The 24,631-nt window shown below is 36.8% G+C and overlaps 1 protein-coding gene across 1 annotated transcript in view; it reads left to right on the top strand.

Moving 5' to 3' along the window:
* The window catches only part of CBLB (Cbl proto-oncogene B, E3 ubiquitin protein ligase), a 128,925-nt gene that overhangs the window by 82,946 nt on the left and 21,348 nt on the right, over positions 1–24,631 (top strand). Inside the window, exons 6-12 of the mRNA XM_009883713.1 lie at positions 1,308–1,445; positions 3,289–3,376; positions 5,718–5,849; positions 10,542–10,745; positions 18,417–18,602; positions 20,864–21,229; positions 23,776–23,870. Of these exons, the coding sequence (XP_009882015.1) occupies positions 1,308–1,445; positions 3,289–3,376; positions 5,718–5,849; positions 10,542–10,745; positions 18,417–18,602; positions 20,864–21,229; positions 23,776–23,870 (1,209 nt within the window). The remainder of the gene's footprint in view (positions 1–1,307; positions 1,446–3,288; positions 3,377–5,717; positions 5,850–10,541; positions 10,746–18,416; positions 18,603–20,863; positions 21,230–23,775; positions 23,871–24,631) is intronic.

Genomic DNA, 24,631 nt, shown 5'->3' with positions numbered 1-24,631 from the left:
TTTGCTGCAGGTTCACATGCATACATAGTTAAAAGTGCATCATTTTGAAACTTGTTAGAGAAGCTTAGCAACAGTTATATTCTGTCCTTGGCTTCTTTTGATTTTTAGCAAACGGTATACTGTATCTTGTTAAGTTAGCTGACTGGTCAAGTGCATATATACAAGAACCTTGTGGTTCCAGTAGAATAATGCTGATTTTCAGCTTGGCACTCATGAACACTTCTACAGAAGTCAGATAATTAGGTTGTTTTTGAGAGTGGTTGCTATACTTAGTATTGTCTCTATTATTGATTCTGATTCTTTGTAAAAGAGAATAGAGAAATTATCCAAAGTTGCCTTTATGTTCTTTGTAAATAGTTTTAAGATAACTTTCTATTGCATTATCAGAAAATGACTTTTGGAGTTGCTTAGGTGAAACACTGGAGTGTGAAAGAGGATATGAAGTGGAATTGCTTCTTTAATCAGTCTAAAACATCCTGAAAATTACAAGATTCTGTTCAAATGAATAGTTACTACTTCACTGTAATGTTGGCTCTACTGAAGTTTCTAAGAGCGATGACAAACTTCAGAGGGGCTAAGATTTCTCATTTTAAACAGTTTGGAAGGAAATAAAATATTTATGTATAATTAAGAAAAGCTGCTCTATAATGCAAAATTGTGTTTGTGGTATTTCACTGTGGGATGTTTTTCTGAGTGAGGTTTTTGCATATGAGATGGTGTCTGACATTAAAGGGACTAGAGTTTTTAGTAAGAACTAAACATGCCCAATACTATTGCCTATAATCTTCCTTTTTCTTCTACTGTGTTCTCTGTCTAAATTATGTATACTCCCAGCTATCACCTGTAACACACGGAAGTATTTAAATTTGAGTTGGTATTATCTGGTATTTTCTGAAGTAGAAGTGATATTTCTTCTGCCCTGTTCACCTCCTCTGCTACATACAAAATTAACACTGCTAGTAGAACGGGTTTTATTATTCATCATTCACATTTCTGTTGCATCTAAAGATCTTTTGTATTTCCCCTTCCATTTGTTCAGGTTATTGGCCTGTGTATGCACAAAAGGTACATGCTGTAGCTATGGAGGCTTGATAATACACTGTTCCTGGAAAAGTTCATGGGTGTGTCTAAATGTATGTAATAGGCCTGTTCACAGTGATGCAGGTTTATTTAAGGTTATACAAAGAACACGTGGCGGAATTGAGAATCTGACCCAGATCTTCAGAGATATAATTCACTGTCTTAACCGGAGGCCATCCTTGCTCTTAGATTAACGCTGACTGTTTATTCATCCTGTTTCTATCAAGCTACATTTTCAGACTGAGTTGCACTCGCTTGGGACAGTGGGCCATTGGATATGTGACTGGCGATGGCAACATTTTGCAGACCATACCTCACAATAAGCCTCTGTTTCAAGCTTTGATTGATGGCAGCCGGGAAGGATTGTAAGTACAAATTTCTATAGTGACCATAGGTCTGAAATTCTGATTTCCATGTTCTTCTAAAGCTTATGTGGGTATTTATTAAAGATCTTTAGAACAGAAAATCTGTATATGCTGTTTAGCATTCCTTTGGAGTTTAAGGACTATCCCTCTTATTCTTTGCAAAGCACTTGTTTCCTGGTAATTCCATTAACCAAAGTTCACCAAAACCATATCTCGTAGCAGATAAATTCCAGGAGAAAATAAAATCGGGCAGCTGTCACATTGATTCCTTCCTCCCCTTCCCTCCCTTCACCCAGGAGTCCCAAATGCACTTAAGCTCATTGAACAATTACTACTGCCAGTTACTCATGTGTCTAACTCTGGACAATGATTTGAAAGCTGTGTAATTGCTTTTTTATATATTGTGCAGCCAGAACATTTTCCAGGTTCTAATAGTTTACTGAAAAGATTTATAATTATAAGAGAATCCAAGTTTATAGGGACTAGTAGTACATTTTTATTTGCTTGGCTGAAGTAACAGACAAATTTTTGGTGTCACAGAATCACAGAATGATAGTGGTTGGAAGGGACCTCTGGAGATCATCTAGTCTACCCCCCCTGCTACAGCAGGTTCCCCTACAGCAGGTTGTACAGGACGGCGTCCAGGTGGGTTTTGAATGTCTCCACAGCAGGAGACTCCACAACCTCTCTGGGCAGCCTCTTCCAGTGCTCTGCCACCCTCAAAGTAAAGAAGTTCCTTCTCATGTTTTAGATGGAACTCCCTATGTTCAAGTTTGTGCCCGTTACCTCTTGTTCTATCACTGGGAAAAAAGTCAAAATCTTTTCACTGGGATACATGTTTTGATACGTCCACATGATCACCATGAAAAAAAAAACCAAACAGGTAAATTGATCAATCCTCAAAAAAAGATTGAGAAACCCTTTACCATCTTGCAATTTTTCTCAATCCTCCGCAGTCCAGTAATTTTTTTCCAGGTATGATGATTTCATACCTGTAATAAGAAACAGACTTACAATGGTAGTGTTTCTACCTTACAAAAACTAAGCAAACAAAACCTAGAGCTGAGAATATTTAATGCAGAGTGAAGTCTTTGTACTCAATGTAAATATAACTTCCTCATTGTGTGACTTAGCAACAAAACTTTAAAGAAACTGTTTCCAAGTTAGAAGTAACATAAAACTTAGGGTCTCTGTAATATCCTTGAACCTATTATTTATTTCTCAAGGGATTGGAATGCCCCCATCAATTCTTTCTTAAAGTCCAGTCTGCATCTTGGATTCTCAGTGTAGATTCTTGTCATAATATACGCAGATCTATATACATCATAATATAGGCAGATATACGCATATATAAAGTTATGACACATAAATAATATACATATCATAATATATGCAGATATACACAAATGCATGTTACTTTCTATTCTGCTCTGTTGCTTAAAGCAGTCCGTAGAGTCACCAAGCATGATGCTCGCAGTGGGCAGATCACTAGGAACACATGCAAGTGTAAGCTCACTATAAAATGAAGATCTAAAATGATATTCTGTTGAGCTACCCCCAGACAGTTATCTGCTAACCAAAGCTCAGAAGCATTCTGCTGGTAGCTATGCACGTGGTATCAAAATCTTTCCTGTGCTTTTATAAATGGATTTGAGCGTGTATCAAGATGCATGTGTAGCAGTTCAGGTGCACCCAAAAGATGAGAAAGATAGCTGAGGAAAGATGATGTGTTTTAGTTAATGTCTACTGTAATTTATTCTGCACCTTTGAAACTTCGTGGGTATTATTTAGCTAATAAAACTAAAGAAATGTCCATATTTATAACAATCTTCTTGTGATGCAGCTATCTGTTCCCAGATGGACGAAGTTATAATCCTGATTTGACAGGATTATGTGAACCCACACCACATGATCACATAAAAGTCACACAGGTATGTTCAAGGGTTTGTCAGTTGCTTTGTAATCTTTGCTTCCCTTAGTGTCTCATCTAGCAGTGATGATAAGCTTTTATTAAAATGTGAGAAATAAATTCATGAAGGTTAAAAATACATTGTTGATGTTGATCTTAGATGAAGAACAAGATAATAATTCTTTAAACTCTAGAGCTGATGGTGATGCAGATGGTATGTCTTGGTAAGTTTTGTTTATTCTAAGCCTCTTCCAAGTGAGAAATGTGTTAGTGGTTATTAAAGATTTTTGTGATATTTATATTACAGGTTTATGTAGCTTGGTGTTTCCTTCCTAATAGGAGATGGGAATACAGAAATAAGATCAGATGATAGTTTTGAAGCCTGAATAGGAATGGTACAGTTGTTGACAGGTCCAGGAGGAAAAGTGTAGTTTGTGTATTATAAAGATAGTGGTTCCAGGGGGTCTCTCCTTTCTTCTTTGTCTATGTGCAAATTAAAAAAAAGATCAGGGAAAAGCAACAGAAATAATAAAGTGCCTAAAGGGCGTCACTTTGCAGAGAAAATTAGAATATTTGTGGTTTTAGTCTTATTAATTGTTGATGTGATAAACTAATATGCAGATGTTTGATACTTAAGTAATAAGAAGTAGCTACCAGAAAACAAATGCTGGATTAAAAATGGTGCTGAAATTAACACTAGAAGGTTAAGGCATACTGAGTAGAGCATTTTTCCTGACAACAGTGTCTGAAAGTCTTGAGGATATGTTCAAGGAAAGACATTGGACTGGATACAAGCCATGCTGTTTCAGATGGCCTTCCGTTTCTTCAGAGCAAGACTGAATCACCTGTGGAATCTTCTGTAATTGAGTGCTCCGTGTGCGTTACACCTCCAGAAATATTTTAGAAAAGAGGTGTTCATTACCTTCTATAGTATTATCAGGAATACCATTATGATAATATCTCTCTCATAAGTAAGACAATTCCTGAAAACAATTACCTGAAGAAAGTGTGAACACTTCCACTTACCTGACTTCCTTCTTTTACCTCCAGCCTTGAAACAGTAATGAAAGAGTAATGCAGAAATATCAGATGTTTGTGTTGCATAGAATGATTTTCTAGCCTCATATCCTTAGTTTTCCTCAAGGAAGGGAAAAGCAGCTTAGACTTCATGTTGTATTTTGAATTCATTAAATTAATCCAGTTGCTTCTGAACTTGTAGTTAAGAGAACACCATTAGTTAACTCTGACGGTAATTCAACAGAGTCTGAACTGCGTGAACACTGCCTTAAATAATATCTAACTGCAGTAGTTTAAAGTGTCACTGGTGCTGCTTAAACTGAGAAGGTGGTATAAAAGTGGCTGCAGGGCTACATTGCTGCAGGTGGATTCTTTGCAAGAGGTCCACCATAAGCATCTTTAGTACGTCCTGACTGCAGCTGCGGATATGAGCTGTCCCTTTTATTTTCTCTTTTTATTAGCCTCATCTCCCCTCCCTTTACTCCATAGTAGCGTCTTCTTTTCCTGTGACCTGGGTTCTACTTACTTCAAGCTTTCAGATTTTGTTTTTCCAAGACTGAAAAAGCTTTATTTATACCCAAATACATTTGATTGCCAGTTCCCCAACAATACCTAATTCTGGAAAACTGTTCTAGACTCAAGATTTAGCTGTTAGTTATTCCTCCTGAAGGTGTTCTTATACCTTCCTGTCAGTCTTTTAAGGATAAAGTACTGAGTGATCTGTGCATGACTACTGCCGTGTTATTCTGGGGGATATTCTTGCCATACTTCTTCACAAGTGTTGTTTACTTCAGTTAACCATGCTGCCGTATTACATCCCTGCTGTAGGTAGAAAGCCCTCTTACTTGTCAGTTTTCAATCCAGTAACTTTAATTAGTCCTAAACTCATACCTAGAAAAGGAAATCCCAATTTTATTTCCATTTTCCACTTAATTCCTCGCCAGCAGCCATGTGTTGCTTATCTTCCTCTTAACTGCAACCAAGGAAAAGCAGGGTATGTGCCTTTTGTAGTAGTTACATGTGAGAAGTCTATAGAAAACCTAATAGGCTACCATATTTTAAATTTTTTTTTGTAGCATGTATTGTAGTATATGACAGGTTTGAAGAAGTTAATGAGTAAGCTGTTTCAGTAACCTCAGTGTGGCTTTTAAATAGATCTGTAGCAATAGTTTCCTTGACTAAAGTGGGTTGGAACCCTCCTGGACCTGTCAACAATTGTAACATTCCTATTCAGTGGGTTGGAAAACAGAGACTCAGAGAAGTGTTTGTCACTAGTGGTGTCTAAGTATAGTTTTTGTGAAAAAATCACAGTAAAGAAATAATCACTTGACTTTCTTTTGTTACAGGAGCAGTATGAACTGTACTGTGAAATGGGTTCCACTTTTCAGCTGTGTAAAATCTGTGCAGAGAATGACAAGGATGTGAAGATAGAGCCTTGTGGACACCTTATGTGCACTTCTTGTCTTACAGCGTGGCAGGTACTGTCATAGTTTGGTTAATAGAGAAGAGGATGGATTTCTCTGTTACATCCCTGCTTACAGTGTGGGTATATGTTTACTTGTCCAGCTACTCAGTAAGAGGGTTCAAGGACATATCCATTTAAGGTGGTAAACTTTTAGTTTTTGTGGACTAAAATCTGTTAAAAATAAAGTCCCAGGAGTTATTAAAATCTGGACTTGTGGGCTTGCCAAGGCCATTTGCTGACTGCTACTAAGTGGAAACTATTTCCTGAGTGCAGTATCCGCTCAGATGTTGTAAGCTGGGGACTTGGTGCCAATTCAGCCACCCAGGTCACTTCATGATGTATTCAAAAGGCATGAAGAGGACGGGTAGTGGCTGGGAGTGGATAACTGACTAGACAGCATTTTATAAGAAGACAGGATGTCTTTGGTGAGAGAAGAGTTCAATCAGTAGCACAAGTCATGAAATGGCCTGTGGAAAAATAAGCTTTGGATTCCTGTGTTTCATGTTAATAGTATGTAAAGCACTAAACCACCTAGCTTTAGACAGTTGTTGGGGTAGGAGATTGAATGGAGGGGAAGCTGATCTCTCGATGTCCTTTACAGAATATCCCAAAAACCACAGACTTCCTGGTGACACAGGTTGGTGTGTTTTGTCCACCTTGTTCATAAACACACCGGTCTCTGAGAAAAGGGAGGACCGGTACCTTTTGTACAGCACAGTTAACAAGCATTTGACTTAAAATCAAAAGCAAAGGTCATTCCTCTTTACAATTTCAGACTTTCCCCTCATAGGTGCTTCTTAAACTGAATCTACTGTGTCTCCTTCTTCCTGCCCCTTTCTTCTTTTGTATCTTCTTTTGGGGGAATTAAGGGTCATCCCATTCTCAGGCAGGACTCTGTTCCTCAGTTGGGGACCAATGTTTGGTTACAAACTTAGCAAGAGTAGTAAAAAGAAGTCTTGATTCTAGTCCATTTTTGACCTAGTTTTAAATGTCTAAATGATTAAAATGGTTTTAAAACTCACTACCTGAGATGAGTTTCATTCTCGTGTTTAAGATATGACTTAAAAGTACTATAGTTTTTCTTTTCAAATTCCTGATTAAGAAATCATCATTGGCAAGCTAACATGATATATCAGAAGTATCATCTGAGTTTTTCTTCCATTAGCAATACAGCTTGCTGAAAAGGGAGTACTCTCAGCTTCCAATTTTGTGTTCTTTCTGAAATTTGAGTTTGATGCTCCAAACACAAATCTTTCAAATTGCCTACAGATAGAAATTCTGAGAAAATTCCCCTTTAGACATACCCAAATAAGTATATTTATTTCACGACTGAGCTGGAACAATTGTTCTCATTTCAGGAGTAACCTTTATCTTGTTCTTCCCAGTTCCATTCTGACAGACATAGAGGTCTGACTATGTTAATCTTTGACTTGAAACAATTCTGAAATTCTGAGGGCTGTAGCTTTTTTCTTTTTTTCCTTCCGCCTTCCTTCCGCCTTCCTTCCGCCTTCCTTCCGCCTTCCTTCCGCCTCTGAAAGGACTAAGCAGAAGGACTGCAATCTTGATGCTTTTGATTGCTGGGTGTCTCTAGCATGGTAGCAGCATGTTCCAGTGTTGTGCCAGTGATATGCTTTGATTCTGGAGGCTTGAGAAACTAAGGTCCTCAACGCTTTGGCCAATGGCTAGAGATTCAGGAAGAGGACAACAAAGCATTTTAGGCTCAGAGAACTGGCATGTTCAAAAACATCAAGCTTCATCAGAACATCGCAACCAGCTGTAATCAGCCAGGTACATTTTGGACTTCATTACAAATTTAACTTTTGTGTAATTAGGGAGGCAATGAAGAAATATTACATTGTAACAGCATCAGCTGTTGTGAGTTTCTGGTGGGCTAGTGTTTAATTGGCAGCATAATGGCTCATTAGATATGCCTCAAGAGGTCTAATACAGATGTTTGCACTAAGCAGAAAAAAAAATTGAGTAAGCAACATCAGATCTGGATAGAATGCTAAGGATAATTCAGGGTTGTTCATCTTTATGGAGATCAGTCTCTCAAATAAGACTTGGTTTAACTGTTTCCTTTTTTGTATTATGCAACAGGAGAAAAGTGTTATTTTCTTCCGCAGAAATCCATTATTGTCTAAAAACTACATGTCTGGACTTGATTCTAACAGCATATGGGTGTATATGCTGCATTGTAATGTTCACAATAGCTACTCCCAAAGTTCTAAATAACCTTTCTGTGGGCGTGGTCAAACGTGTGTATTCATATAGGCACATCAGATCTCAGTTTTAATTTCTCAGTTGTGTTCATACTGTTGAATCCAAGTCTCTGCTGCTGTGATCGGTTATCCAATATATTTTGGTGAACTTCATGCTTTTGAAAAGAAAGGAGGGAAACTGCTTGTACAGAACTATTTGACAACACAGATACAAGCTTTGAAAATGAAAAGCTCTGTACCTCATTTCTAAAGCTGTTTTTAGAAAATGAAACTGTAAAGAATTGTATGAGTAAGGGAGGACTTCTGTTCACTTGACCGTGATTACTTCAGGAGGGCCATATAATTTGGAGATGCTCTTTGAGATAGTAAGTGATGCTGACTAGTCCTTTGTAATTAGGATGCAAGGCTGTTAAAAGTAGATTACATATATTTTTCTGTACGAAATGAAAATCCAGTACTAACTGTGCAAATAAACATGACTGTTGTCTGGAGTCATCATTTATAATTATCTGACCTTGGGATACAGGTCTTCCATAAACTTTAAAATCATCTGTCAGTTTAGTAAGAGTGGCAAGTGTCAAGACAAAAATAATGCTAAAAAAAAATTAAAGTTGCCCTTACATCTGCGAAATCAAAAAGCTGTGCTTGTTTGATGATATTTCAGGATAGGTAGGTTGTTTCGAATGAATTTTGGTGTTCATATCTTTTTAGCTGTTTGTCTACCTGATTGCAAATATAACACAATGTGATTTCTGAATTCAGATTGAATTAACTTGATCTCTCAAAGCTTCAGGGCTCTTTTGGGGGTGGTTTTTTGTTTGCTTTTTTTTTTTTTAATTAAAATCTACATTGTGCCTCTTGATGGCAAAATTTCTGTATAAGGGCTTGATATTTTTTTTGTTAGTAGTCTGAAATCTCCTTTAAGGGCTTTTTCATTACTTCTGACAAGGAAAAAAGTATTTCTGAAATGAGTAACAGGAATGGTAATATGGCTGCTTGAAAATCATTTAACACATTGTACCACTTAGAAATTAAAATTCAAGTAATTCTTGTTTCAGATAACATGTGAAAATAGTTCCTTGTTTTACATAATTTTTTAACAATGTAGTAAAGTCCTGGTTACTTAGTTAAACACATCAAAAAATGTTTGTAGCTTTAGATGTTCTGTATGCATATCGCTGAATGATGGTAATGCTGCAGCCATGATGGACTGTATATAGGTTCTTCAGAGAATAAGAGCTGCATGCCCTAAAGCTCATCTGCTTTTTCTAACTCAAAATGAAAAATAAATACTTTATATTTAATGTAAACAATATAAAAGAAAATGATCTGTCTACACACCTTGCCTTCTTTCCTGTCGTGGCTTGGGCTGGGCTGGTTGCTAAAATGAGTGACAGATGGTCTCTCCAACCTCTCCCTTCAGGGGGAGAAGGATGAGAGAGAGTCAGACTTATAAGTTGAAAAGAAACTAAGTTACTCTAATGAAATGTTAACAGTAAAATAATAAAAAGAAAATACCATAATATTAATAATGAAATATGTACAAAACCAATATCGTGCTCTCAGGATGTCGCCAGCAGACACTGGGAAAGTCCCAGACTGGACTCAGCAATGGATGGGAGCTGAACTCAGGGTCTGGATTCAGGACCACATGGATCGGGATCAAAGGCAGACGAACAGACGTAGTTGTCTTTCACACCGGCCATTGAAGCAAGAGGGCTGCCCCTTTGATCCCTCAGCTTTTATACTGAGCGTGGTGCAAATGGGATGGAATACCCTGTTGGTCAGTTTTGGGTCACCTGTCCTGTCCGCTCCTTTCTGCAGGTGCAGCCCCTCTATACTTTTCTGTTTCTGACCCTCCAATGGGTCATACAACAAAATTAGCTGCCCTTGGGTGTTATAGCAATAAGTATAAGCGGGAGCCTCTCTGCATACCATTCCTTCATATTAACTGTAAACATCAGGCCTTATCTCTGCTAGAAGGCGACACTGTCTGAAAAGTCTGCCGTTGATTTCAGGGAGTTCAGTTACTTAGAAAGTGCTTAGCTGTAAAGTAAAATTACTGAAAAGAAAATTGGTTCTGTTTTACCTAAAACCAGGACATTCCACCCCTTATTCCATGCCATCTGCGTCATGCTCAGCTCACAACTGTAATCCTAAAAGGCAAGGTGTTACTTGCTGACCTGTAACACTAAGACAATTACAGTTTTGGTGCTTTGTAGAGACAGTAGTTGCATTTTGATTAGTTATTTTTAAGTGAAGCTTAGTCTTTTGAAGAGAGACAGCTTTAAAGGTGCAGTCATTTTACCATTTACTATAGTTAAATATCTATCAATCTGTTTCCTGTTTGCGCCAGTGCTTCTTTAAAAGCTTTTAGAGACCTGTTAAGAACGTTTTTGTGTAGAAAGGTGTAAGACCTACTGTTTAAATTAAATCTGCTTTTTTATTTTTAAAAATTTATGTACTTTTTTGTCTTGCTATAGGAATCTGATGGCCAAGGCTGTCCTTTCTGCCGGTGTGAAATCAAAGGAACTGAACCAATAATTGTGGATCCCTTTGATCCAAGGGATGAAAACTCCAGGTGCTGCAGTATTATTGATAGCTTTAGTATGCCCATGTTGGACTTGGATGATGATGATGATAGAGAAGAGTCTTTAATGATGAATCGTTTGGCTTCAGTCCGAAAGGTAAATTTTCAAATACTGTACAACAGATAAAGCAATATGTTTCTAAGTGGAGCTGCCCGTAACTTTAAACTGCGAGAGGTTGCACTTCATGCTCTAGGTTTCAGCAATTTACTGAACAGTTCTAGGGTTGAAAGAACAAAATGTATCACAATTACAGCAATAATAATGAAGTTGAATAGGAGAGGGGAAAAAGAAAGCTTCAGATTCTCAACTGATATGGACTGAGTTAACTCTGATTATAATGGAGGAAGCATGAGTTTGCACCAGCTGAGACTTTTATCCAAACTAAGCTCTATGGACAATTCCCTGAACTCTTTTTTTCGTATATACGGACTATATTACTAGTTTTCTGCACCAGTGTGTACACACATGCACAGAATCTTTTAGGATAAAACTTGAGTTTCTACATAGGTTATAAATGTTATTGCTTTGTAAAGGTGACTTGGAACCCAATTCATATTGCACACAAGTAGGTTTTAATCCTGTTTCATGTGAGTTGTCTATGATTATTTTTTTTCTGTATTTGTAGTATTAGGTACTTCTAGCAGAAGTTCATCTGACATTATTCATAGTAACTTTGGTGTTGTCCTGAAAGTGCTCTATGTTAAATCCTGGGATCTTTCTTTCATCACAGGAGATTTTATCACTGATAAATAAGCACTATCATTAACAAAAGTTTATTTTATGTTGGTAGTTTTCACAACTGTATTTTAACCTGGAATAAATACTGCAACACTAACTGAATTTTACAGTGCATTTTCTATATTTTACCTTTTACTCAGGTCATCTAGATTGCATAGTTGCCTTAGAATTAATTCTGTGATATCTTACTCTTCCATTTCCTTACCGTGTTTGTTTAAGAAAAAAAAAAGTGTTTCACCCTCCTATCTGAGAGCATCTGGCAGTTAATATACATACTTCTGATATCCTTCCTAACCTCTTAAGTCATATGAATCATTCTTGTGTTGTGTTTGTAATACAACATGGCCTGCTCTTGGGAACAGTTTATCCTTCCTGCCTGGGCTTAAATTGCAGTCTGCAGCCTGACCTCTGTGAGATAGCCTTGAATTGATGGGCTTTTATAACACTATCATTTCCATGATAAGGCAGAAATGCATTATGCTTTTATCAAAGGAGGGAAGAATAGGCTTTACTATAAGAAGTCTTGTTTTCAGTATCCACCGAGCGCTTGGGTGCTTTGGTGCTTGCTCTTTTTAAGTCATTAATTTCATTGTTCAGTGAAAGAAACCTACTAGTTATCCCTGAAGTTCGGGAACAGCATTTTCCACTCTGTGTTAGCCTCTTGAAGTCCTTACTTGCAAATGTTGAATTAGCAGGTCATTTGATGACGTTCTGCTGCTGTTTTCTTAAAACTGTTACCAGTGGTTGTACAGTGATGCTCTTAACCACACCACCTGTGTGGAATACGGCATGATTTATATACCTTTGTTGTTAGTAATGCTTTCATGAGCCTTGTCTGTTTCTTTTAATTGTTACTTCTTTTTCCTGCTTAACAGTGCTTCTTCAGAGACTCCTAGAAAAAATTCTTTTTTTCCTCTATGACGTTATGTGGGATTTTACCCTTTCTGAATTTTTCTTTTATTTCTTGTTAATGCTGTTGTTATGAATATGTAACTGCATAAAGGCTGTGTTGTAATCATTTGATTTGTTGAAACAATGGAAACTAGATGACAAAGACAATAATTGAGTTCTTGCAGCCAACCTGCTGGTAGTTTTGTTACTTTGTAATCCCAATGAACACATTTTTCAGTTCTTATTTTTTTGCAAGCATTGTCATATGCTTTCTCAACATAAAGCTGTTAATCCTTGAAAATCAAATGGGCTGATTTTGTCTCAATCACCTGGCTAGACCATGTGGTATTACTGAGAAAATCTTGTGGCACATCTAGCTGGTAGTCAGCTGGCATATTCCAGGGACATGAAGTCCTGATGAAAGTGACTGGAGGGCTTCATGATGTGTTGCAGAAGTATTCAAATCAATCTTTGTTGTCCTGAAAGCCTTGTGGGAGGGGCACTGTTAAAATGTTTCTAAGGTAGTACTACCAGTTTTCACTATCTTTGGGACTTACACCTGTAAATATATTTATAATGCTAAGAATCGTTGTAGTAAGCTCATTTTAGAAGCATACACAGTCAGGTTCATCACTAATTAAGGGGCCTGGGTGGATTTTTAAGTGAGCTCTTTTTGACAAAATGAAAAGCTGAAAAACGCTTTTTTGGAATTGTCATTAAAATGTAAAGACAAAACAATTTTTTTTATCACCTGCTGTACCTGTATGAATTAGGAATATAAGTTTGATACCAGAAAAATACCAATTCTGCAGTTTAGCACTCTATCTCTGAAGTGTACTCATAAAGCGTAAGAGGTACCTGAATTAAGTCCCTCAGGGACCTCAGACTTGAAAGTGCTTTAAGGAAAAGAGTAATCACAAAGGTACTTACTCATGCTTTAATGGAATGAGTAAATGGATCCACTTAAAGAAAAATGAATGATTCTTGCTAGGTGTTGTGTACGAGTCGGCAGCAGCAGCAAAACAGCTGTGACAGAGGCTTTAGAGAAATCCACTGCTATTAGTCTGTTTATCTGCCTCATCAAGCAGCTTATTTTTTTTAAATTTCCAAATTGTCTTCAGATATTTCTTCATGAAAGAAAGATGAAGAGTGGTGCCAAAAGCTCTGTTAATTGTCTCATCGCTGAGAAATTTCCAGCCCCATGGTATCAGATTAGCTGATGCAATTACTGCCTGAAGTGTTCCGTTTCTCAGCTCTATGCTGTTTGTGCTAGCCGAGCACAACATTATGAAATGCACATTAAAAAATGTGCAGATTACAGGCTCAGGTAAATATTAAAAATGCCTTTTTTCATTTTTAAAGAGGGCATTTGAGTCTCTAGTAGACTATGTTTATTATTCCATAATGTTTAATACTCTGTTGTCCCAAAGAAAATAAGGCAAATGCATAGTGCAGGACTTCTTAAGAGCAAATAATTTTGAATTCATAAGTGTTAAGATAATTGTTTGATCCAAATAATACTACATGAAAACATAGAGGAAGGCCCTAGCAGTGTAGAAGACTGAGGTTTTCAATAGGTTAAAGTGAATTAATGTTCTCTAAAAATGCTTTCTTCTAAAACTAGGCGAAGTTACCTTGTCTGGGGAGTTACTGTCTTCTCTGGAATTAATTTCCTAACTGTCTGAATGCACCAAAACCTGACTTTGATTCATTTACACTGTTACTTTAAAATAGTTATAGGAAATTGTCAAAGCTGAAGGCCACTGTTTGTCATGATTAGGCTTCTTCCAGCAGATGAGTTAGGTTAAACTTAACAAATCATGACAAGGGACCTTGGCTTTCAAAATATGAGAGGAGACTGTTTTTGATTGCTCCCCCCCATTTCCATATTATTAAATTGACTTTTTTTTCTGATAATGAAAAAAGGCATGTATTACATAGTAATAAAGTTTTTCATTTTATCATATAAGATACAGGATTATGTAAAAAAAGGACTTTAAATATGTATCGAGGCATTCCTTTCAGCTGTACGTTCTTAACTCATACATACACATCATTTTCTTCTTAGGAAAGTCTGCTTGGACCTTCTTAGACGTCTCATAGGCAATTTATAAATTACTGAGTTTGCTCCAGCAGGACATTAACAATCAGGATAATATTCATCAGTCATTCCCTTGTTAGAACTTGCGTTGAATATGCTTTTCATATGTGCCTCTCTGGCAGACAGGCATTTGAAGCTAAAACTCTCAATTCAATAGCCCGGCCGCTAATATTGCCATCAGAAGAACCTTCACTAGAAATTGTAATCAATGTCAGAAGCAGCCTTATTCTTGAATTCGCAACCACTAGGGGCGAACTGATACCAGTATATCCCAGTAATAAATACATGTGATTAAATAACACAAGTGTGGTCCGCTCTGCAGTACAATTGCGAAGTAACTCGTAGCTGCTTTTCTCTTGGCAGCAGTCTTGCCAACCGGATGAAGCCCGTGTTGTTACAAAGGAGTCTGCGCTCTTTTACTTAATTACATCTTTATTGCACAGGTCTGTGTGTGCTGCAGCAGAGCCCCTTTGTACACTGAAGGTCTGTCTTTTGTCACTGCCAGTTCATTTGTATTAGTTTGTGTCTTAAACGCTTGCTTGCTTTATCTTTTTGTCACTGTGCTGCTCTCATTGCCACTTTACTTCCAGTGAATAGAAAATACACAGAAATTTCCAGTAACAGAAGTTTCCAAACAGAAAAACTTTAAGTCTCTTTGTCCTTAGGGAGTCTGCCAAAAAGAGTAGGTATTACATACATCTCTTAATGCCCTGACACCCACATGAAGTGCAACCATCTTGTTGGCCTAGCTGTCACAAACATCAAATAATGCAGCTAGACAGGTTGGATGAGAGTGGACAGGAAAAATATGTTTGGGTTTGGTTTGGTTTTTTTTTTTATAATGGGTATATAGTGGAAATCTGATACTAAATGCTGAAGAAAACCTGTTTGTTGCTGTGGGATGTTTTGGTTTGTTTTAGTTTCAGTAGATCTAAACAAGGAATGGTAATTCTTAGTTTCTCCCAGCAAGACATTCTCTCTTACTTCAGCACCAAGTGGTGACATGGATTAAGCTTCCTTGTAGTGCAGAGAAACTACTTTTGCTATCAGCCATTAGCTATTTTCCTTTTCTAATGCCTCATAAGTTAATCTTGAATCTGTTGGCCATCATCAATTCTCTTTTTGAACTCTCTGGGGCCACAGCATACTCTGATAGCATTGTGGCTGTAGACAGTAGTAGTTTCAAAACAGCAAAATAATCTTTCAGTCCCCGAACAGGACACTGATGTAAGCTTAAATTGAAGTCCTTTCACACACTTAAGGCTTTGAAAAATTTCCATTTCATTTTGGCAGTTGTGGTTTTACCATTCATGGAATATGGTGGGTAGAGATGGCTAAATACCATATATATATGGAACCGGAAATCTATCCGATAAATTAATCTTCTGTTTCAACACATTTAAAACCATGTCAGGTTCTAAGAATCATGAATTTTTAAATAAAATTTCATATTGTTCTACTTTTTGTTATTGCCTACCATATATTAGGTGTGTCTTCCAGCCACTTGTTTCCATAAATCTGAAAACAACATCAGTCTCCAGTGCGTTTAAATGTGAATAGTTCCATGATTTCTGTCTCTGCTGGAGCTGGACTGTTGTTATGCCACGATAAAAGAACTCTCACATGGATGGAGACCAGTGGGCTCACTGAGAGAAGAGCGTATCATTTTGCCTGTTGATTCTGTAGAGCATACCTGTGTAAGAGAAAGTTGTCACAGAGGAACAGTGATGGATATTCTTAAAATGCTGTCAATACGATGTTGTTCATTTAGCTGTGGATTCACATAACTACACACTGTGTGACATTTGAGACTCCGTCAGGTTACCCTCTCAGGAAGCCAAGTTAATTAATGCGATGGTACAACCATAAGAACATCTTAAATTCCAAACAAATGTTTCCTGTCCAGTAATTCTATTTTCAGTATGTCCTATTTTTCTTCTTTGTTTCCAACTCCTATTATATGTATAGGATTGTTTCTTAGATCTTCTGAAGCAATTCTCTGCTGACTGAGACACAGTATGTTGTGCAACACCTAAAATGTAGAGACTTACTACAATACTTGCATTTATTTTAAATAATTGTATCTTTTTGGAGGTGAGAGGCCTCCTTATTTGGTTCTATTTCAAATCATTTGGGAAATTAATTCATTTTCTGTCTGCTGAAGCCAAAGCATTGAATATATTACATTACATGGCTCTTGGCTTTTAGGAATGCTTGATGGAGTTATAACTAAACTTTGAAAACTGCTGCTATTAAATGATACAGTGTTTATTATGCTCTTTAACTGATAGTTGCTTTCTGTTAGGGAAAATGAATTGACATTCAGTTTATAATAAGAGTATAATTACAGTTGCTCAGGCATGCTTGTGAGATACATATCTAGCTTAGTTATTCAACTTCCCATAATGTTCAGAGAGGCTAAGCACCTCACAATCATTCATGTGTTTATCGTCATGGACTTCCAGTCAAGGTCAGGGACATTCAGCAAATGAAAGAACCAAAGAAAATTTAAGACCTATGTTCAAGCCATTTAATATGAACACTATGACCAATTCTTTATAGAATACTGGGAACCTTCTGGTAGCCTTGAAGAGCACAAAGCTTGAGTTGCTCAGTCTCTTGAAATTGAATATGTAGTTGTGACACTGACCTTACACTTGTACACCAAGTGGTAAGACCCTGCGTATCACGAAAAAAAAATCATTCTGGCAATGGAATTGAACCCCAGCTCTTCAACACCTCCTCACTCTGTCTCATTTTGTCTTGCAATGTTATCCAGTAATACTGTGGTAGCTCCTATTTCTGAAGGAAATCTGGTAGCAATCCCAATTGTATAGGACAGAATGTTAAACCAAGCTGTAGTGCATAGGGTAAGGAGTCAGTATACTGAATTCTTTTCCTGGCCCTCCTTTTGAATTTATGAAATTTTCAGATTCTTTAACATAGTCATTATATGTAAAGAAAGGCAATGTTGTTTACTTGTCTACCTTGTTGAAGAACTTCCTAGTCCCATCCCTGTCATCACTATGTCATCACCATAGCATTGGTAAGAAAAGGCTTACGAAAAGAGGGGAAAAGAGGTTTTCATCAAAGTGATTTAGCTTAGAGATGGTTGCATTTTTGTGAGCGATTTTATATGCTTGCCTTAAGAAGAAGCCAGATTGTTAGCCTCTCTAGGCAAGTTATATAGCGAGAATATTAGGGTGCCTCAGTGCACAAGTGGCCTGAGGCTGATGCTTGGTGTGAATGTCTTCCAGCTACTTGTGTCCAATGTCAGGGAAAGCACAGAAAAGCATAAACATGCAGGTTTGCTTACAGTACACTGATATAAATACAGTGGGGTCACAGAAGTAACTTTAACTGGTTTATGCAAACAGCTAAACTGTGTTTGTTAAAGCTTAGACAGGTGAGGTTCAGAAACTAGTTGCAAAAATGGGTGGAACCTGTATTAAGAATGGAAATCTTTCTTTCTGATGAATTTGAAAGGACATGTCAAGAAAAAAGATAAAATCAGCCTTTGTCGCTTGGGGGAATGTTAAAGGGGTGTGTGTCATTAGTTTAATATTTGCTAAAATGATAAATTGAATTGTCCTAAAATGATTTTTTTTAAAATCAGCAAATAAACGAGGAAAGAAATAACTCCTTTGCCTACTCCGTTGCTGATGATTTTGGTTCATAAGTTTTCAGAAGACACATACCTTCCATTTTCTATGGAAGTATGATTTGAAGATGGGCTGTTAACAGGCAATATCATAGGCATCTGGCTTTTAATCTATATATGGAATAGATATTCTTTTATTTTCATCACGAGTTAGCATAGATCTTAGTTTTGAGGTAAAATGACTCATTGACTTCTTTTTCAGTAACCGTAAGCTGACCACCTATACTGTCTATTAATTAAGAGTAACAGGGTGTCCATTATGATAACTGAATATTAGTTAAGTACCTTACAAGTGTAAAATGTTTTAGTCATGGAGTGGAAGTTGTGTATTTGGTCATCAGATAAGTACTAGTAACACTTTTTTTCTGTCTTGAAGTGCAATGAGAGGCAGAATTCACCAGTGACTTCCCCAGGATCTTCCCCTCTTGCACAAAGAAGAAAACCACTTCCAGACCCCCTGCAAATCCCACATCTTAGTCTTCCACCTGTACCTCCTCGTCTGGATCTTATTCAGAAGGGTGTAGCAAGGTCACCATGTGCCAGCCCAACTGGATCACCAAAGGTAGGTCTTGTTGAACCATTATTTCTTTATATAAAAATATTGAGAAATAGTATTTGGTTGTTTTCAAGGTGAGCTTGCTTTTTTGTTTTGGAAGGCAGACTACTATGAAATTTTCTGTGTGTATTTTCTTTTTCAGGAGTTTGCTCTGTCCAAAAGAAAAGAAAATTCCTTGTAGCTTATAAAAACTTTAGATCCACATTGATTATGTCTCTTATCTCCCTTAGTTGACTTTGGCAAGTGCCTGTCCCTTTGCATAATACCTTGCATAGTCAGATGTTTACAGCTACATGCGTTGGTCAAATGTGACCTCTGTTTGTCTGATGATTATATTGCATTTGGTTATGGTCAGAATTTTAAAGACATTGCCGTAATGGATCAATTCTGCAATAAACCCTGATTCATGAAAATAAATAGAAATGAAAGTTTCCTGAAAATGGATTTTTGAGGTCATTATCTCATTTAAATTATATGTTGTGCTCTGATGATGATTTATGCTCAGTTTCCACAGTAACCTTACAAGAAAAATATGTGCAGATACCCTGCTTTCAGAACCTTAACTGGCATGTATTAGGACTCAAGTTTCGAGGGAAATAAATAATGACTCTATATCTAATAAATTGTATACTGGGTTTTGTGAAACTAATGATACTAAGGAGTTAATGATTTTTTGAGTGGATAAGCATGAATGAGAACAAATACTACGTATGTTGCTCTCCATTATGAGTTGTTCATTTTGTTGTGATTGCTCTGTAGAGAGGGGGAATTAGATTTAGATTATGATTAGTAGATGATGAATTCAAATTCAAGTTCAAAACATGACTTGAAACCTGTATCCTCATAATAACCCAGTATGAAGTACCCTATTCATTTTGTCAGGTTTTTACTTCAAGCTTGAAAATCAACCTATTTTTAAGATTCTAGTGGTTTATAATTTAGAGAAAAAATAGAGGTTTGAGTAGTTTCTTTAAGCTTCTTTCATCACTTTTTGTATTATATAAGGGAATTTATAACACATTGACGATATATGCTAAACATTTGACACATCCATTAAAAATCCATTTGACAATAGCATATTTTTACAAAGTTCATGTCTTATAAAAACCAGAAAATCAGAAATACCATTGGTATGGCTTTAAATTTTTTTGGTGACATTATTTGAAAACCCTGTTTTTTTCCTTGAAACTTTTCCTGAAAAGAAAAAAAGGCGGGGTGGGGGGAAGGGTGTGGAAGGGAAATAAGATGGGGGCAACAAGGAATAATTTAATACTTTAAAAAAATTCATATTTTTTTTTAAAAAAAAGACAACTTAGTCCTGCCAAGACTACTACTTGGCAGTCAAAAAAACCTCTTCTCTCTTTCTGCAATGGAAAGTTATAATTATAAGTTATAACAAAAAATTTGGATCTAGCTGTTATGTTCCCACCTTGACAGTGAGAATAACTATTCTTCTTAAGTAGCATCTAAATTAAACACTACTTTGTTTAATATACTATCCTGTTTGTATTAATAGACCTGTGGGCAGAATAACTTTATTTTCAATATAAGTAATGTGTTGAGGTGCTGCTCAAAGAATAATGGTAGGCTAACCTGTGAAGCCAGAGCAAATACTGTTCTTACTTTAAAACTTCTGTGGCCTCCATCTCTTAAAGTGGTAATAATATGCAGGCTTACCAGAGTCCATGAAAATTACACCTTCCAAGGGAAATCTTCCCTGTATTTCTTACAGTAGCTGGTGGTAAGAGAAAAGCATTTTGTAAAAACCTGGCCCAAGTGTTATTTTGTATAATGCTATTTGTAATTCACTCCTAATGAAAATGTTTTGCATTTGTCAGATTTGTGCTTTTAGAAGCTATACAGCTACTTGGATAAGTTGTTGAGGTTTTTTTCCTGGTAACTTGGTTTTCAGCTTTTTCAAAACATTCCTCAGAACTCATTTCAGCAGCTAAATAAGTGATTCAAAGGATCAAAGCAAAGGATTCCAGAAAAAAGTTTACGGGTCAGATAAATTTGCCTTAGATTTCTTTTCTCCTGTCTACCTCCTTCCTTGGGTTACTCATGCAACAGCAGAAACGTGGGCATGTTTTCTGAAGAGAGGCCAGGTTGTCTGCAGAATGCAAAGACAAGACCAATATTTAACCTACTGGGAAGTACTCTTGTGATGCCTTGAAAATACCTCAATTAGGAATGGTAAAGCCGTACTTGATCATGAGAGAAATATGCATACGTATATGTAACTTTTTTTAACTTATTGTGTTGTTTAGTCTTCTCCTTGTATGGTGAGGAAACAAGACAAGCCTTTGCCAGCACCACCACCTCCCTTGCGTGATCCTCCACCACCTCCACCGGAGAGACCACCTCCAATTCCACCAGAAAACAGGATAAGCAGACACCTGCATCATCCAGAAAGTGTGCCTTCCAGAGACCAGCCGATGCCTCTTGAAGGCTGGTGTCCCAGAGACGTGTTTGGGACAAGTCAGTTAGTAGGATGTCGAATAGGGAGCGATGCTTCTCCCAAACCAGGACTGACTGCAGTTTCAAACATAAATGGAAGGCACAACCGCATAAGTTCTGATCCAGGATTTATGAGGAAACATAGACGTCACGAGCTCCCTGCAGAAGGTGCCAAGGTATGAAATGAGCTGAATTTGTTGAGTCCTGTTTTGATACCCTACGGCAGCATTGTCTGGTATTGGCTAAAGTACTGTTTATATGGGTCAGTGTGGATCTGCTGTTTCCGAATCTTTCCTGTTGATACTTAAAAATAATCTGGTCATAAATTAATTGTTTGTTAGATACTGTAATTTGTAAAGGAATAGTATGTGAGGGTCTAAGTTACAATTTAACACAAAACCTTCAAAAAATAGGGAGAAAAATTCTAGTTTTGCTATATTCTTTTAGTAAATTATCCATACAGTTGCTACATGATAATAATATAGCGCTGTATGCTGTATTATAGTTATATAGCATCTCAGGTCCACTTTGGAAGTGTTTTAGGCCAAAATTGTATGTGCATTTGCTGATGGAATAGTAGATGTTCCAATTACCTCTGTCATAGGTGAGGTGAGGACTTGGTAACCTCTTCAATCTGTAATGTATGCAATGTGTACAGATGATGTATACAAATATACTTAAATTTGTCAGATACATTGTGTTCATTAACATAAAAAGCTAAATATTCTAAAGGTCAGTTGTGTTGTTCATCAGTAAAATGTTATTTTCAAAAGAGCATTAAATTAATCACGATGTTCAGTATACTTTAATGGAAAAAATCTAACCTGCCTTGACCCTAAGAAGGAGGAAACAAATACATCCAAAGCCAAGCTAAAAGTAGAATCATTTCTTGTATCTCTACCACTGGCTGTATGGGCAGCATCCTTGAAAGTGCTTAGTGGCACAGCCCCAGCATTGCATTGTTTGATTTGCTATTATCATCAGTACTCTAAACCTTATTCAGAATAATTAGCATTGCAACTGCCTTTTTCTTTTTCAATTATTTACAGTAATACACATATCTTTAGCTGAGTTTTTCCTCCTTTGTACTTAACTCAGAACTCCAGCTGCTGAAGTTGTAGATTATTGTAACTTGTCCATAACAGCTTTTGACTTCTCTTGGACAAACGTCCAGTAATCCATTTTCAGTGCTGAGGGTATTCAGAGTTGTCACTTGCAATCTTTCCACTGCTTGTGTAGCTTGGTTTGGCTATGGGGTGTCTGCTTGTCATCCACAGGAGAAGTATGCTTTCCTGTCCTGGCTTGCAGTGAATAGTATGAATGTCTATAACTATGGTGTTTCTTCTATCAAAAAAATTGAAGGATTGTTTCTATATGTTAATTGAAGACATCTGGGGATGAGAGCATAGCGGGAGTGGTTATGGCATTGGGCAACTTCAGCCAACTTGCAAGATTATGTACAGTTGGGGAGGCTTAGGTTTGGAAAGAGATCAAGTCGAAAAAATCCTAGTTCTGCGCTAATCAGTTTTATCAAACCAGCTCAGTAATTTATTCACAGAGCAGGTTATTAACTCAAAGCTGCTCTTGTTTTTCTTGAAGACTACATAGCTTGTGCTAAGAAGGATGGATTTGTGGTTAAGTCATGGTAGTTAGAAGTCATCAATTTTTCTCTCTATTTGCTTTTCCCTAGGTTTCCCAAGCTATTTAACGTTTCTATGTTCATTTAAAAATATTTTTATATGGATGTTTTGGTTATTTGAAACTACGTTACTGAAATTCAGTTAGTATTGGTAAAGAACATTGACATAAATGACAAAACAAGAAGTCCATGATGTTATATATAATTGGAATGTCCTTTTATCAGCACTGAGGCAAAACACCAAAATTATACTTACATCTAGGCTGTTGTTTAAAATGCTGTAGCTTTTTGTCTGATTTTAAAAGGATGCTGGGTTTATATCTTCATACATCATTCCAGTTTTGGTCTGGTGCAGTGCTGAAGCTGATGGAATGAATACTTCTCAAACCAGAATAACAACTCAGTGTAGAAGTGCCACTGTAGTCTGAAGAAGTTACATATGTATTTCTTTAATCAAATGCTGTTTGAACTGTCATCTTCAGGTTTTAGATCTAAGCCATTTGGTTAAATGGAGCAACTCGCAACTCTGAATTATTGTTTCAAGCTATACGCACATTCACAAGGGAAACATTTAATGAATTTTCATCCCTGATTCATATATTAATTGTAATATAATCTTTTTGCTATTGGTAAAAGCCAAGAATCAGGAAGCCAATCCTGTGGGTAGGGGGTGGATTCTGGCAGGCACTGTATCACAGGGTTTTAAAAACCAATATGTTTAGTATGCTGTACCTGTTGTTTTCCCATTGTACTTATCTCTCTCACTTTGATCGGTTTGCAATCTCAAAATCTTAATTTTCACCCAAGCAGTTCAGCTCTAACTTTGTAGTCCATCTATTAACTGTGATGTGGAACTTCCTCTGTTGGTGAAGTTTTAAGCTCATGTGTTCTACAGCTCCCAAATGAGGTGAGCTGAAACCAGGTATGAGAGGCACTTCAGATAGCAGCTCTGTAGTGTGAACTAGGAAAACCTTTACCCATAATCTTCTCAAGATCTGTTTGGAAATACCTAGTTGATGGATGTCCATGATGATAAACAAGTGGAGAGACCGATTGTAACACTTGTGTGATTTTTTTTTTTAGGTCTTTTCAAATGGTCATCTGATAAATGAAGAATATGATGTCCCTCCACGGCTTTCACCCCCTCTTCCAGCTGCCTCCATCATCCCTAGTATAAAGTAAGTTTACTTTATTTGTAAAAGAAATGTGTTAATTAATGTTAGATAATAGCACTGATTCTCTGGTGGGAAAAGAAAAATTAGAAAAGAAAGAAATGAAAGTAACTAATATAACTTGGTGATACATTTTCCATAACTTTAACATGGATTTACAAGGGAAACATAAGTTGTATTGGTTAAGTGGGAGCAGTTCTGATGTTAATTGAATGCTCTTAGTCTTCCAGTAACGTGGCAGTTTATTTGGTACCAAGATGTTGCTGTGCATAGCAAGTATCTTTGGATTCTAAATCACACAGGATTTTCTACAGAACAAGAGATATTTAAAATAGAAAGCTTGGAAGTGCTATAAAGTAGTTTATCAATTTTTTGCATTGTTGTAAGGAAATCGGAGCATATTGCAATGTTTGATGTTATCCTGCAGTTTCTTTCCAATGTACTCCTTGTGATTCTTGCTGTTAAATAAAATACTTGATCAGTCAGTACATATTAATACTGAGAATGTGCTCATTAGTGTGTAATTTTGCCATATCTTCAGCAGTCATTCCATTGTTGTTCAGTTAGTGGTAGCATAAAAGACAAATCTATTTCAGCATTTTGTTAATATGCTGGTTTCAAAGTGCTAGAATAAAGGTGCAGTGGAGCATTGACTTTTTTGTTCAGAAGCATGTGTTCAGGTGGAATAACTGCTGAGTTGAAGTTCTCCATGTTCACTTTCAGTTCAGAAGCAAACTTTAGAACATTATCCAGACATTTTTGTAATT

The sequence above is a fragment of the Charadrius vociferus genome, unplaced genomic scaffold (assembly GCF_000708025.1).
Source record: "Charadrius vociferus isolate BGI_N301 unplaced genomic scaffold, ASM70802v2 scaffold554, whole genome shotgun sequence".
NCBI classification, from domain to species: Eukaryota; Metazoa; Chordata; class Aves; order Charadriiformes; family Charadriidae; genus Charadrius; species Charadrius vociferus.
The sequence above is the reverse complement of the archived record's forward strand: the minus strand, read 5'-3'. Positions and strand labels throughout refer to the sequence as shown.